This window comes from Oryctolagus cuniculus, chromosome 6, assembly GCF_051225735.1.
Source record: "Oryctolagus cuniculus isolate XC-2025 breed Fujian yellow rabbit chromosome 6, ASM5122573v1, whole genome shotgun sequence".
Classification (NCBI taxonomy): domain Eukaryota; kingdom Metazoa; phylum Chordata; class Mammalia; order Lagomorpha; family Leporidae; genus Oryctolagus; species Oryctolagus cuniculus.
The window spans coordinates 135,523,349-135,536,511 of record NC_142872.1 but is presented as its reverse complement, the minus strand read 5'-3'; the positions used below and the strand labels follow the sequence as shown (position 1 = coordinate 135,536,511).

The 13,163-nt window shown below is 46.2% G+C and overlaps 1 protein-coding gene and 1 long non-coding RNA gene across 15 annotated transcripts in view; one reads left to right on the top strand and one right to left on the bottom strand.

The window, feature by feature from the left end:
* Nucleotides 1–12,895, top strand: part of SYBU (syntabulin) — a 131,303-nt gene extending 118,408 nt beyond the window's left edge. For all 14 annotated transcript variants that reach the window (XM_051843979.3, XM_051843980.3, XM_051843982.3 and 11 more), the window contains 3 exons: nt 7,226–7,429; nt 9,238–9,387; nt 11,070–12,895. In XM_051843979.3, the coding sequence (XP_051699939.1) occupies nt 7,226–7,429; nt 9,238–9,387; nt 11,070–12,177 (1,462 nt within the window). In that variant the 3' untranslated portion in view covers nt 12,178–12,895. The remainder of the gene's footprint in view (nt 1–7,225; nt 7,430–9,237; nt 9,388–11,069) is intronic.
* LOC127490608 (uncharacterized) lies at nt 7,504–11,087 on the bottom strand. The gene is made up of 2 exons (XR_007918699.3): nt 10,960–11,087; nt 7,504–9,446 (listed from the first exon to the last, which is right to left on the bottom strand). It is a non-coding gene; the product is annotated as an uncharacterized LOC127490608 (long non-coding RNA).
* Nucleotides 12,896–13,163: the final 268 nt, after the last annotated feature.

Sequence of the window (13,163 nt, the reverse complement as noted above, 5' to 3'; positions counted from 1 at the left end):
GAAGGAGGGAGAGCTTCTATTTGCTGGTTCATTCCCTAAATGACTGCATCTGCTAGGGCTGGGTCAGGCCAAAGCCAAGAGCCTAGAACTCTACCTGGGTCTCCTACATGGATGCAAGGTCATCTTCCACTGCTTCCCAGGTGCATTAGCAGGGAGATGGATCAGAAGTGGAGTAGCTGGGACTGGAACTGGTGCCCTTATGAGATGCCAGCATCACAGGAGGCAGCTTTACCCACTGAGCCACAATGCTGACCCTGAGAGTATTTTTGACAGGTGATTTTAAACTGGAAATGTTTGAAAAAGTGATTTATGTATTTATTTGAAAAGAGAGACAGGGATCCGGTGCCGCGGCTCACTAGGCTAATCCTCCGCCTTGCGGCGCCGGCACACCGGGTTCTAGTCCCGGTCGGGGCACCGGATTCTGTCCCAGTTGCCCCTCTTCCAGGCCAGCTCTCTGCTGTGACCAGGGAGTGCAGTGGAGGATGGCCCAAGTCCTTGGGCCCTGCACCCCATGGGAGACCAGGAGAAGCACCTGGCTCCTGCCATCGGATCAGCACGGTGCGCCGGCCGCAGCGTAGCCGCAGCGGCCATTGGAGGGTGAACCAATGGCAAAGGAAGACCTTTCTCTCTGTCTCTCTCTCTCACTGTCCACTCTGCCTGTCAAAAAAAAAAAAAAAAAAAAAAGAAAGAAAGAAAGAAAGAAAGAAAAAGAAAAGAAAAGAAAAGAGAGACAGGGAGAACATCTTCCATCCTCTGGTTCACTCCCCTAGTGTCCTCAATGGCCAGAACTGACCCAGGCCAAAGCAAGGCGCCGGGATCTACATCCAGTTCTCCCACGTGAGTGGCAGGGGGCCAAACACTTGGGCCAACTTCTGTGTTTCTCCCAGGTCATTAGCAGGGAGCTGGATTGGAAGTGGAACAGCCAGGCCACACACTGGTGCCCATATGGGTTGCTAGTGTTGCAGGCGGTGGCTTTACCTTGCTACACCACGACACCAACCTCTAAACTCAAAACTTTTAAGGCTTAAAAGTTATCTCATCTTGTAGAAGGCCAACTTTTCTGATGTTTCTATGGAATTCTCTTGTAAACTAAAATGCTAATTTATTAAGGAACAGATAGATGTGAGAGAATGGGATCAGTGTGTAATTTGGAATCACAAAGCTTTGGGCTTGAGAACAGCCTCCATTATTGATTAGGTGTGTCATCCCTAGCTTCACTTTCCTGTTCTGAGAAATGGGATAATAATGGCATCTACCTCACTGACTTAAATGAGCCAATATGCTTGACAAAGTACCCAGAATTTAGTAAAAGGGAAAATAAATGGTTGTCAGTAATGGTCAGAGTAACACTAGTGGATACACTGCACGACTGTTGCTGCTGCTGCTGGTGATGCTGATTATATCAGGCTGCTAGGACTACAGGACGGAGGGCCACATGCTAGCTGGCCTGCCTAACAGAAATATATTTACTCAAAATTCTCTACAGTGGAAGTCCAATCTCAAAGTGTCTGCAGGGTCGGTTTCTTCTGAGGCTTCTATCCTTGGTCTGTAGATAGCTGTCTTTTCCCCATATTTTCACATTGTCTTTTCTCTGTATAAAAATTTCCTCTTATTTAAATATTTTTGAATGGCAGAGACATACAAAAAGAGATCTTCCGTCTGCTTGTTCACTCCCCAGATGCCCACAATAGCTGGGTCTAAGCCAGGCAAAAGCCAGGAGCACAGAACTGGATGTAGGTCTCCATGTAAGTGGCAGAGACCCAAGTACTTGGGCTGTCACCACTGCCTGCCAGTGTGCACATTAGCAGGCAGCTGGAATCAGAAGTGGAGCTGAGACACCAAACCCAGGCACTCTGATGTAGGATGCAGGAGTCCCAAGCAGTGTTTGTTTTTGTTTTAATTTTTAAAATTTATTTGAAAGGCAGAGTGACAGAGAGAGAGAAGGAGAGACAGAGAGAGATCTTCTTTCCACTGGCTCATTCGCCAAATGGCTACGACAAAAGCCAGATCTGGGCTAGGTCAAAGCCAGGAGCCAGGAACTCCATCCCAGTCTCCCACATGGGAGGCAGGGGCTCAAGTACTGGGGCCATCTTCTACCACCCTTCCAGGTTCATTAGCAAGGAGCTGGATTGGAAGGGGAGCAGCCTAAACTTGAACCAGTGCTCCAATATAGGATGCTGGAGTCACAACTGGTGGCTTAACCCACTGAACCACAACACTGACTCCCCAGATAATGTCTTAATAGCTGCACCAATGCTTACCCCCCAAATTCTACGTCTTATAAGGACACCAGTTAAACTGAATTGGATTTCCACCCTAACTGCCTCAGTGTAGCTTAATCACATCTTTAAAAGCCCTGTCTTCAAAAACACAACATGAATTTGTAAGGGACACAATTCAGCCCGTTACAATGACCACGGTGGTGACGGTGACGGCGATGCTGCATATGACCGGAAGTAAAGGCTAAGGATAAAAACCCACCTGGGCCACCTGGGAGGTTTTCTTCTTGGCTTCTCCTTGTCTCTTATTTTCAAGTTACTGTACTGAGGTCTGCAGGAAGGGTGTAGAGTCGGCAGAACTTTCTCTCCTCTTTGTGGATTGCATTCTTTGCCAGCAAGACCAAGGGTTTTAGGGCAGGCTGAGGGAAAGTGGCACTGGGTTTGCCTGTTCATTCCAACGGTGGAATCAGCTTCTCCATTGAAAATATTTTTTTGTCGTCATCTATGATGAGTTCGTACCTATATATATTAGCATTTAAACTAAACTAAATGAAAGGAACAGTTTTCTTAAGCGTGCAGTTTTTTTTTTTTTAATTAGCTATTGATGGGTCCAGTGCTGTGGCGTGATAGTTTTAGTCATTTCCACATCTCCCACTGAAAGCAGTACATGGATAAAGTTTTAAAAATGATTATACGCAGGGCCAACGCTGTGGTATAGTGGGTAAAGCTGCCGCCTGCACTGCCAGCATCCCATATGGGTGCTAGTTCAAATCCTGGGTACTCTTCTGGAAGCTACTACTTCCAATCCATCTCTCAGCTATGGGCTGGGAAAGCAATGGAGGATGACCCAAGTTCTTGGGCCACTGCACCTGTGTGGGCAGACCCAAAAGAAGCTCCTGGTTCCTGGCTTCAGATCAGCCTAGCTCTGGCCATTGCAGCCTTTTGGGGAGTGAACCAATATATGGAAAACTTTGCTCTCTGTCTCTCCCTATCTCTATCTGTAACTCTGCCTCTCAAGTAAATAAATAAATCTGTAAAAAAAAAAAAGTAGCTTTTAAATAGTCTACTAATTAATTTCTCAAAATATATTGAAGACTTGATTTATTTTAGTAATGCTTTATACTTTGGAGTCTCTGCTTACTCGATATAGCAGATGAACTCTTCCAAAATCCTTGCTAATTTAATTTTTTAAAGATTTATTTTATGTATTTGAAAGACAGAGTTACAGAGAGAGGTAGAGACTGCAAGAGGTCTTCCTCTGGTTCACTCCCCAGATGGCTGCAACAGCCACAGCTGCGCTGATCTGAAGCCAGGAGCCAGGAGCCTCAAGCCTCCTTTGGGTCTCTAACATGGGTGCAGGGGCCCAAGGACTTGGGCCATCTTCCACTGCTTTCCCAGGCCATAGCAGAGAGCTGGATCGGAAGAGGAGCAGCCGGGACTAGAACCAGAGCCCATATGGGATGCCAGTGCTTCAGGCCAGGGCTTTAACCTGCTGCACCACAGCGCCGGCCCCAATCTCTAATTTAATTTGTATGTCCCCAATCACATACCACAGGGCTTCATCACACTGTGAATGCCAGTGGTAAATTTTTCAGGTAATAGCCACATATAATCTCAGGACCTGATATACCTGTGACTTGCCCAAAGCAATGTATTTATTCTATTTGTATTTAACTCTGTAGAGTTAAAATATCTGGAGTTGAAGCCCAGTTCAACTGTGTGTTCCTGGGTTGATTATCTCCTCTGAGCCTCAACTACTTCATATGTAAAAGGGAGGTAATAATTTTGTCAGCCTTACAGGATGATGGTCAAGGTGAAGTGAGTCAGTGTTAATCAAGCGGCTGGAACAGCATGAGTGTCACAGGAGGTCGTCAACATAGGTTAACTCATAATAAATTCCCGAGGTCAGAATCAGTGATAGACCTTTATGTTTTCCCCTTACATGTAGTGGTTATGGTTAATCTTCCATATTTCTCATAGTCGCATTGAGAAATAGGCTGATTGGTGCTAGTCTTGGAAATGAAACATGGGGAAGAAAACCAAGCCAGAGGACATGTTCCTTTCAGCTGTTCCTGAAGCTCTTCCCACTCTTGGCCACCGAAGTTAGCTTGTCACAAAGCCATCAGCCCATCTGTTCCATATAAAGTGTCCCCTGTTCATGAAAAGAAGAGAGAATCCATTTGGATGATCTTAAAAGGAAAGGACTTTTAACTTTAGTTGGTAATGTTTCATTTATGTGTGACACGCTGGAATGATAGCCATTTGAAATTATATTTGATTTTAAGTAATCATGGTTTTAGAGCCAAGTATACACACATGCATGCCTACATCCACATTTATACATGATTCTGATTGAGAGGTGTCAGACATTGCTGTGATTTAAGTTGAGATATGAAGAGTATTTTGTTACCTTTGATTTTCTTGTAATGCCGTCAATATTCCTGACACAGAAATGTTAGCCACCTAAGTAATTTAAACATTCCCGTAATGCTTCCTGACACTAGTCAGTCTCAAATTTCTAGAACTCAACGTACAGGAAAATATAAACAAATTTATTTTGCAATGATTCTTACAGTTGAGTTGCACCTAAGAGTATATTGAATACATTAATTTGCATTCTTTGGTTTGATTTTCATATCAACCCTGGAAGTCAGGAAAGGTATATCTATGTGGTATTTTTTTTTTTTTTTTGACAGGCAGAGTGGACAGTGAGAGAGAGAGACAGAGAGAAAGGTCTTCCTTTTGCCATTGGTTCACCCTCCAATGGCCGCTGCGGCTGATGCGCTGCGGCCGGCGCACCGCACTGATCCGAAGCAGGAGCCAGGTGCTTATCCTGGTCTCCCATGGGGTACAGGGCCCAAGCACTTGGGCCATCCTCCACTGCACTCCCGGGCCATAGCAAAGAGCTGGCCTAGAAGATGGGCAACTGGGATAGAATCCGGCGCCCCGACCGGGACTAGAACCCAGTGTGCTGGCGCCACTAGGCAGAGGATTAGCCTATTGAGCCATGGCACTGGCTCTATGTGGTATTTACGTGTGTGTGTGTGTGTGTGTGTATCCGCATCACTTCAGTGGTTTCTTTGCCTAAGTTCCTAGTAAGTGGCAGTGCCAATTTATTCTTTCAGCAGTCACTTAGAGAGCATTCACTATGTACCAGAAAGTAGAAGGAATTAAAAGAACAAACTCAGGCCAGCTCTCTGCTGTGGCCAGGGAGTGCAGTGGAGGATGACCCAGGTGCTTGGGCCCTGCACCCCATGGGAGACCAGGAAAAGCACCTGGCTCCTGGCTCCTGCCATCGGATCAGCGCGATGTGCCGGCCGCAGCGCGCTGGCCGCGGCGGCCATTGGAGGGTGAACCAACGGCAAAAGGAAGACCTTTCTCTCTGTTTCTCTCTCTCACTGTCCACTCCGCCTGTCAAAAAAAAAAAAAAAAAAAAAAAAAAAAAAAGAACAAACTGTGTTTGTGCCCTAGAGGATGCTCAGTCCAGGGGGAAAGACAAGCAAGGATATAGTTGTGATGCAATGGATATTTGCACTGAATGTTAGGGAGCACCAGGAACACCAGTGAGTGGCACCAACACTGACCTAGGGAAGGAAGACTTCAGAACAGGCTATTTGGAGTAGTTTCCCATCAGTCTTGAAGTAGTAGACTTCCTGGTGTTGAGTGGCTTAGGGAAAGGAGTCCGAGAACATTCTAGGCAGATCACATTACAAGTTCAAAGACATTGGGGGCTGGCATTGTGGCACAGTGGGTTAAGCTGCTGCTTTCAATGTGGGCAACACATATTGGAGTGCCAGTTTGAGTCTCACTGCTCAACCTCTGATCTGGCTCCCTGCTAATGTGCCTGGAAAGGGAGTGGAAGATGACCCAAGTGTTTGAGACCCTGTCACCCATTTGAGAGACCCGGTTGGAGTTCCAGGCTCTTGGCTTTAGCCTGGCCCAGCCCCAGCCCTTTGTGGCCATTTGAGGAATGAACCAGTAATAGAAGAACATTCTCTGTCTGTTTCTTTCTCCCTTCTCCTTCCCTCTTCTCTGCCTTTCTTCTCTCCTTCTCTCCTTCTCTCTCTCTCTCTCTTTCTCTCTCTCTGTCACTCTGCTTTTCAAATAAATAAATAAATAGTTCTTAAGAAATAAAAAAGATGACCACGAGCATCGATCCTTTCTGGAGTGCAGAAGGAGGAATGGTGGAGGTAGGGGTTGGATAGGGCAGCAGGATTGGACCTTAAGAGCCATCTTGAGTCATCTGGCCTTTACTCTGAAGGCCTTGCAGAATCATAGGACCGTAGGACAGCTTTGAGGAGAGCAGTGATTTTCAAATTCTATTTTCGGAAGGCCATGCCAGCCACAGGTCCGCCTCTTGCTGGAGGGGATAAGACAAGAGGCAGGGGAACTGAGAGGAGACCATTACATTATAGTCCTTAAACTGTGGTGGTTGTATTAAGTCACTGGAGATGGAGAGAAAAAGAAAATGAAGCGGAATAGTCACAATTACAGATTTGATACTTTTATGTAAGGGTCTGTTTGTCCTCTTTTCTCTTCCTCTTGTATGACCAACCTTCCATCCCTTCCTTTCCTCCAAATGAACTGCTTTAATTTTCTTGCCCAACAGGAACTAAACCCAAACATTTCTAACCTGAAACAGGTGTATTGGAACAAAGACCGCATCTTGCAACACAGCCTCCAAAAATGAACCTAAGGCAAATCAATATTTCACATGGGGTGTGTTCTTAATAGGCAGTTGGATTTCATCCAAAACAAACTTTATGGTCAGAAGCTATTGGAAAGAACAGAAAAAGCAGAGGTTGTTTGTGTTAATGATAACAAAGAAAATAGCAGGCAGGAGAGAAAGCTGCTCCAGAGGACAGTGTGCATTAATCATTATATTGCCCATTTCAGCTCTGTGACTTGGATTCCCTTAGTAGTAAGGAGCTTTACTCAAGAACAAGGCATTGCACTCAGTGTCTTTAGCCTTGAAGATTTTAACCTTTTGCATGCTGTTCTCGCAGTCGAGGTCCTCATGGTCGGAGTAATGGCGTCTCGTCACACAAGTCTGGCAGCAGCCCGCCATCCCCACGGGAAAAGGACCTCCTGTCCATGCTGTGCAGGAACCAGCTGAGCCCTGTGAATATCCATCCCAGTTATGCGCCCTCCTCCCCAAGTAGCAGCAACTCGGGTTCCTACAAGGGAAGTGACTGCAGCCCAGTCATGAGGTGAGTCCTGGTCACCTCCTCCTTTATGCTTCTTCATTTCTCCTGTTGGGTAAATTTTTCTTTAAAAAAGAAAAAAAAAACAAAAACAAATTATAAGAAGTTATGCAACTCTTGGTCCCCTGCCTTATCCTGCAATAAGATGCTTCTCTTTCCTTTCCCACACTCAGCCAATCCTTCCAGGGCTGCTGCAGAAAGAGCCCAACCACACGTTCTAGCCAGGCGCAGCAGTTCAAGCAGTTATTGGATAGGGAGGGAAAATAGCACGGTGCCCGGGGGGTGGGATTTACTCTTTTCCCTCCGCACAAGGAAGAATCACACAATTGTTCATTCATTTATTCCAGTGCTAAATGGTTTTTGAATCCCAGCCTCGGGAATAGAGCAGTCAACAACAGGGACTGCTCCTGTGCTGGCTGCCCAGAGGAGAAAGGTGTTAACTGTCCAATGACGGAAGCAGATTTGCGATTATTCTGCTAGCGCTTGTTTATCTGTGAGGGATGAGGAGTCTCCAGGGGACAGGGGAGATCTCCCTGAGAAGTGAAACTGAAACGGGATCTGCAGGGCAAGCCAAGAGTTAATTCCTGCGAGGTGCAGGAGTGCAGAGCAGAAGAGGGAACTGTACATCCAAAGGGGCCGGGAGAGGAGGGCCAGTGGGTTGAAAACTGGACTCAGGCCATCTTGGATGGCGTGCAGGCATTGGGGGGAGCAGGGCAGCACTGTGGCTTGGATGAGGTCCAGAGTCAGGGAGGAAGCTGGCAGCCCTCCCCCTTCAGGCTTCTTCCCCCAGGGCGTCCCTGCTCTCATTAGTCAGCTCTCTTACAGCAGGGATGCCCGGTTCTGGGCCAGGCCTGTGCAGGGCCAAGATTCCAGTGGGGGCTGTTTTGTAGAACACTGAGCACCTCTTACAAAATGCACTGGTGGGAGCGGAGAGGCCTTGCTCCTTTCAGAAGAGTGAATTCTCCATTTCCCTCAGATCAACACACTCCCTCCAGGGACCTGATTCCAGAACAACACAAGTTCAAGGAATCATCAGGATCTTCAGGCAGGGGTACGCTGTGTAGAAAGTTAGATCTCCTCCATAGGTTCCTTCCCTCCTGCCTCCCCCTCCATGGCATGCTGCTACTCCCAACTGACAGTTCTGGCCTAGAGAGGATACTGAATCATTTTGTAAGAGATCATTTCTCAGCCACTGAAAATCTTCTCTCCTCTGTTTACACACACACACACACACACATACACACACACACTTTCCTACCCCTCAATCTTCCAAGTAATTAGCAATCCTAAAATTGGCAGGTATACTAACTACAGTCCATCTTATGAAGCAACATCATCCATTACTGAGGTCTAAGACCCAACATACAGCTGCCATTCCTTCTCTGGCTCTCAGCTGTGTATCCTGGTCAGTTTGGGTGGTTCTAAGTAAGTATGCATACTGGGTGTAATGCATACATGGCAGAAATGTGTTTCTCACTGTTCTGTGGGCTGAAAATCTGAGTTCAGGGGGCCAGCATGGTCAGATTCGGGGGAGAGCCCTCTTCTGGGTTGTACATGGCCAGCTTCGAGTCGTATCCTCACCCGCTAGAGGCCTCTGTCTGCAGGGCACTGATTCCATCATGTGTGCTCCTCCCTTACGATCTCATCACTTCCCCAAGGCCCCATCTGCTGATACCGTCACATTGGGGTTAGAATTCCAACATATGCGTTTGGGGGCAGACATAAACATATAGTCCAGGGCATTCTCCGTTACTTTCCTTTGCAGAGGAAAGGAGATGACAGAAAGTAACATCTCCTGACTTGGATTGTTTCAGGCGGTCTGGAAGGTACATGTCATGTGGAGAAAATCATGGTGTCAAGCCCCCAAATCCAGAGCAGTATTTGACTCCTCTGCAGCAGAAGGAGGTTACAGTGAGGCACCTGAAGACCAAGCTGAAGGAGTCTGAGCGCCGGCTTCATGACAGGTGAATCCACCTTCCTGTGATTCAGGACAGCTTCTTTTTCCATAAAATATGAATCCAAACTATAGAGAAATAGAAAAACGATTTTACTTAATATTCATTAAACATCTTACATCAGTCTCTTGCAGAGCCATTCATAATTCATTAGAATGTGCCAGTTTGGGGAGTTCAGGCAGCTTAGTAGGTTAGAGGACATGCTGTGGTTTTTTATGGGTGTGCACAGCTTTGACACGAAGAACTGGGTGTGTGCATGGCTATTTTTAAATGGCAGAAACACTTGCAAGAACAATCCCCTACTTCCAGCAGAATGGGTCACACATAGTGGCCCCATTAAATCCTGTTTAATCTCTGCAACAGAGTGGATATCTGTGTGCATTGTGATTCCTGCAAGCTATTTCTGTGCTAAAGGAAGAGGTGCGTTATTCTTGGCCAGCCGTTAAGGGTGAAAAACAGCCCATGCCTAAAAGATCTTATCTCAGTGAGAAAAGACCTCTGACATCTTGGGGCTCTCCAGTTTGTCTGCCTGATGGTTTTACCCTGGAACATTTTAGGAGTGACAGGCCGAGCTCTGGCCAGGGGAGCTGTGAGCTCAGGGCGAGGTGGGCATTTGCATTGCTTGAGAATCTGGGTTCTGCCTCAATGCATGGCTGCATAATCAGCCTGAGCTTCCTCCTTTGCAGCCACAGGATTTGGAGAAGCTTCAGTGACCTTCACTGACAACTGAGGGCAGATAAATGTGCAGGTGTGAGGAGCATCTTCCATCTTCCAAGTTCATCTAGCTCCTTGCTCACCTAAAATAGACTTAGACCCCAACCTACCTATGCATAGACCCTACTTGCTGGATGTGTTTGGCTTTATGAATTGAGGAATCCTTTGCAGGACTTTAGCACTCATGGGAGGAGTTGTGTGGGAAGGTAGCAAAACCTGAGAAAATATTCAAGTCTAAAGTTAAAGATGATGTTGACATCTCTTCATATATATGAGGATCCTGACTACTTCATCTGTGTATCCACAAGTACTATGAGGACATATTCACCTTCACAGTGAATCAATTGTTTATGAGAATTTAAGAAGTTTTTGTGAAGGATCTAAAAAATAGGATAGATTCAATATCATCTACATGAGATGTAATAGACAAGTTTCTACGAAGTCCTTGCACCATGTAGCAATTTATGATGTTTGACAGATTTGCCATTGAAATATTATCAGAACAATTTTGCAAGTCTGAAACATAACAGTCTGCTGTCTTTGATAGATAGAGTGAAACGGGCTTTCCTTCCAGAAGCTACATGTAGATATTGTGAAAGGGGAGTCTATGGAGATAAAAGCAGGCTAAGAGACTTAAAGTGTTCTAATTATAATGTTGCCAATACCAAACAGAGGATGATGCTTGTACTTAGTACAATGCCTGACACACTGAGTACTGGGAAGAAAAAAAGAGAAGGAAACAGTGGCAGCTATTTTGATTCTGATTCTGGTTACTATTATTACTTCAACCATTTCATAATTAAAAGGAGGGGCGGGAAGTTCCTAGCTCATTGTTGCCAACAGAAAAAAATTTCAAAACTGATTTACCTTCTGTGTTTCAAATGGAAGAGCGTGGGCTCCGGGCTGTGTGTGCAAACTGCTCGATGCCTGGTTCCAGAGTTGACGCCGTCTTAACCATGCTTGTCTTCCCACTCTAGGGAAAGTGAGATTGTGGAGCTGAAGTCCCAGTTGGCCCGCATGAGAGAAGACTGGATTGAGGAAGAGTGTCACCGGGTGGAGGCCCAGCTGGCACTCAAGGAGGCCAGGAAGGAGATTAAACAGCTCAAACAGGTCATCGAGACCATGAGGAGCAGCTTGGCTGATAAAGATAAAGGCATTCAGAAGTATTTTGTGGACATAAACATTCAAAACAGGAAGTTGGAGTCTCTGCTTCAGAGCATGGAGATGGCGCACAACGGCTCCCTGAGGGATGAGCTCTGTCTAGACTTGCCGTGCGCTTCCCCCGAGAAGAGCTTACCCCTCAGCACCCCTCTTGACAAGATGGCGGATGGCTCTTCTCCAGAGGAGCCGCTCACGGAGGAAGGAGCTGACAGCGAGCTGTTGCTGGTTGGAGATGGCGTGGTCGACGGCTCAGGTTTGTTCCATGAGATGGTGACAGCCACCACCACGGAGTCTGGAGACCTGGAGCTTATGCATTCCAGCCCTGAGGATGAAGTGCTTGCCATCCTCCCCGTGGCCATGGGTCAGGAGGAGGGCAGCGTGGTGGTGGAGCAAGCCGTCCAGACCGACGTGGTGCCCTACAGCCCGGCAGTCTCAGAGCTCATTCAGAATGTGCTGAAGCTCCAGGACCCCTGTTGCTCCAGCTTAGCGTCTCCTGCGGAGTCTGGAGCTGACTCGACGGAGAGCTTCCCCGAGTACATCTCTGCCTTAATGGTTGATTTAACCCCAAGAAATCCGAACTCAGCCATTCTTCTGTCTCCTGTGGAGACCCCATACCCCACGGTGGGTATGGAAGTGCATGCAAACCGCCTCATGAGAGAGCTGGATTTCGCAGCCTACACGGAAGAAAGGTTGGATGTTATCACACCACTGTCTCGAAGGGGTGTTGTGGGGCAGTACTGGAGCAGCAGCTTCCTAGTGGATCTCCTGGCCGTGGCTGCCCCCGTGGTCCCCACGGTCCTGTGGGCATTCAGTACTCAGAGAGGGGGAACAGATCCCATCTACAACATTGGAGCCTTGCTCCGTGGCTGCTGCGTGGTTGCCCTGCATTCGCTCCGTCGCACTGCCTTCCACATCAAAACCTAAATAGAAGTTGTTACCCTGTGCCAATGTGTCCGCGTGGCGTTATGCCAGGTAGAGAAACAGCAGACCGATCTGTGGCAGTCTCTATTCTGTTGTTTTGCTCCTCGGTATTTGATTTGCACTATAGTTAGTTAAGCCTGTTCACTGTTTAAAACCGGAGGTATCTTCTAAGGCATGGAGCCCTGGTTCCAGTAAAACGTCCCACCAATGTGGTATAGAAAGCATGCTCGTGACCCTGCCGTGTCGTCTGAGGTACCCGTGCTTATCCTAGTGGTTCAGGAAGAGAAAATGCAAAGTTTGCACTTTCAGGACAGCTTAAGGCTGGCATGCTATCTCCTTGCTTTGCGTTGTGCCGTTTTAAAATGTGTAATCGTTCCAGCCTTCCAATGGTCTTGTGCATAGCAGGGGACTGTAACCAAAAACAAACATGTATTTGTGAAATTGGTTTGAAGAAGTCTCGAATAGCTCTTTAGTGTCTTACTTGGGGTTGATAAAGTTTGAGTGGTTGCAATTTTTTACTACATGTAGATTCAAAGTCTTAAATGGCTTGTTTGTTCCTAAACCTGTTAATTGATGAAATGTAAGTTTACTATGTACTAACTTATTTTTTGCTTATTATATATAGTGTTTTATTGGAGACTGTTTGTAACTCCATACTGCAGCATGATGAAAATCAAGATTAGTGTTTCCATTTAAATAAATGTTTTATCCTCCTATAAAATGTCTCTGAGTTTACTTTTATGTATGACAAGAAAGAGTAATTAGAAAACAGATCTTCCATCTTTATCAATAGAGGTCTAGAAAACTGACATTAAGAATGAAAAGATGGGAAAACAATAGGGAAAAGTAAAGATTTCCTATTCCATCAATTCTTAATGAAAATAGCCTTATTTATTTGCTTTTAAATTTTCTACACAATTGTTTGTCCAACTGTTTATTCAATAAGTATGTATTGAGTATTTTCAAGAAAGCTTGATTTTTTTTTTTTT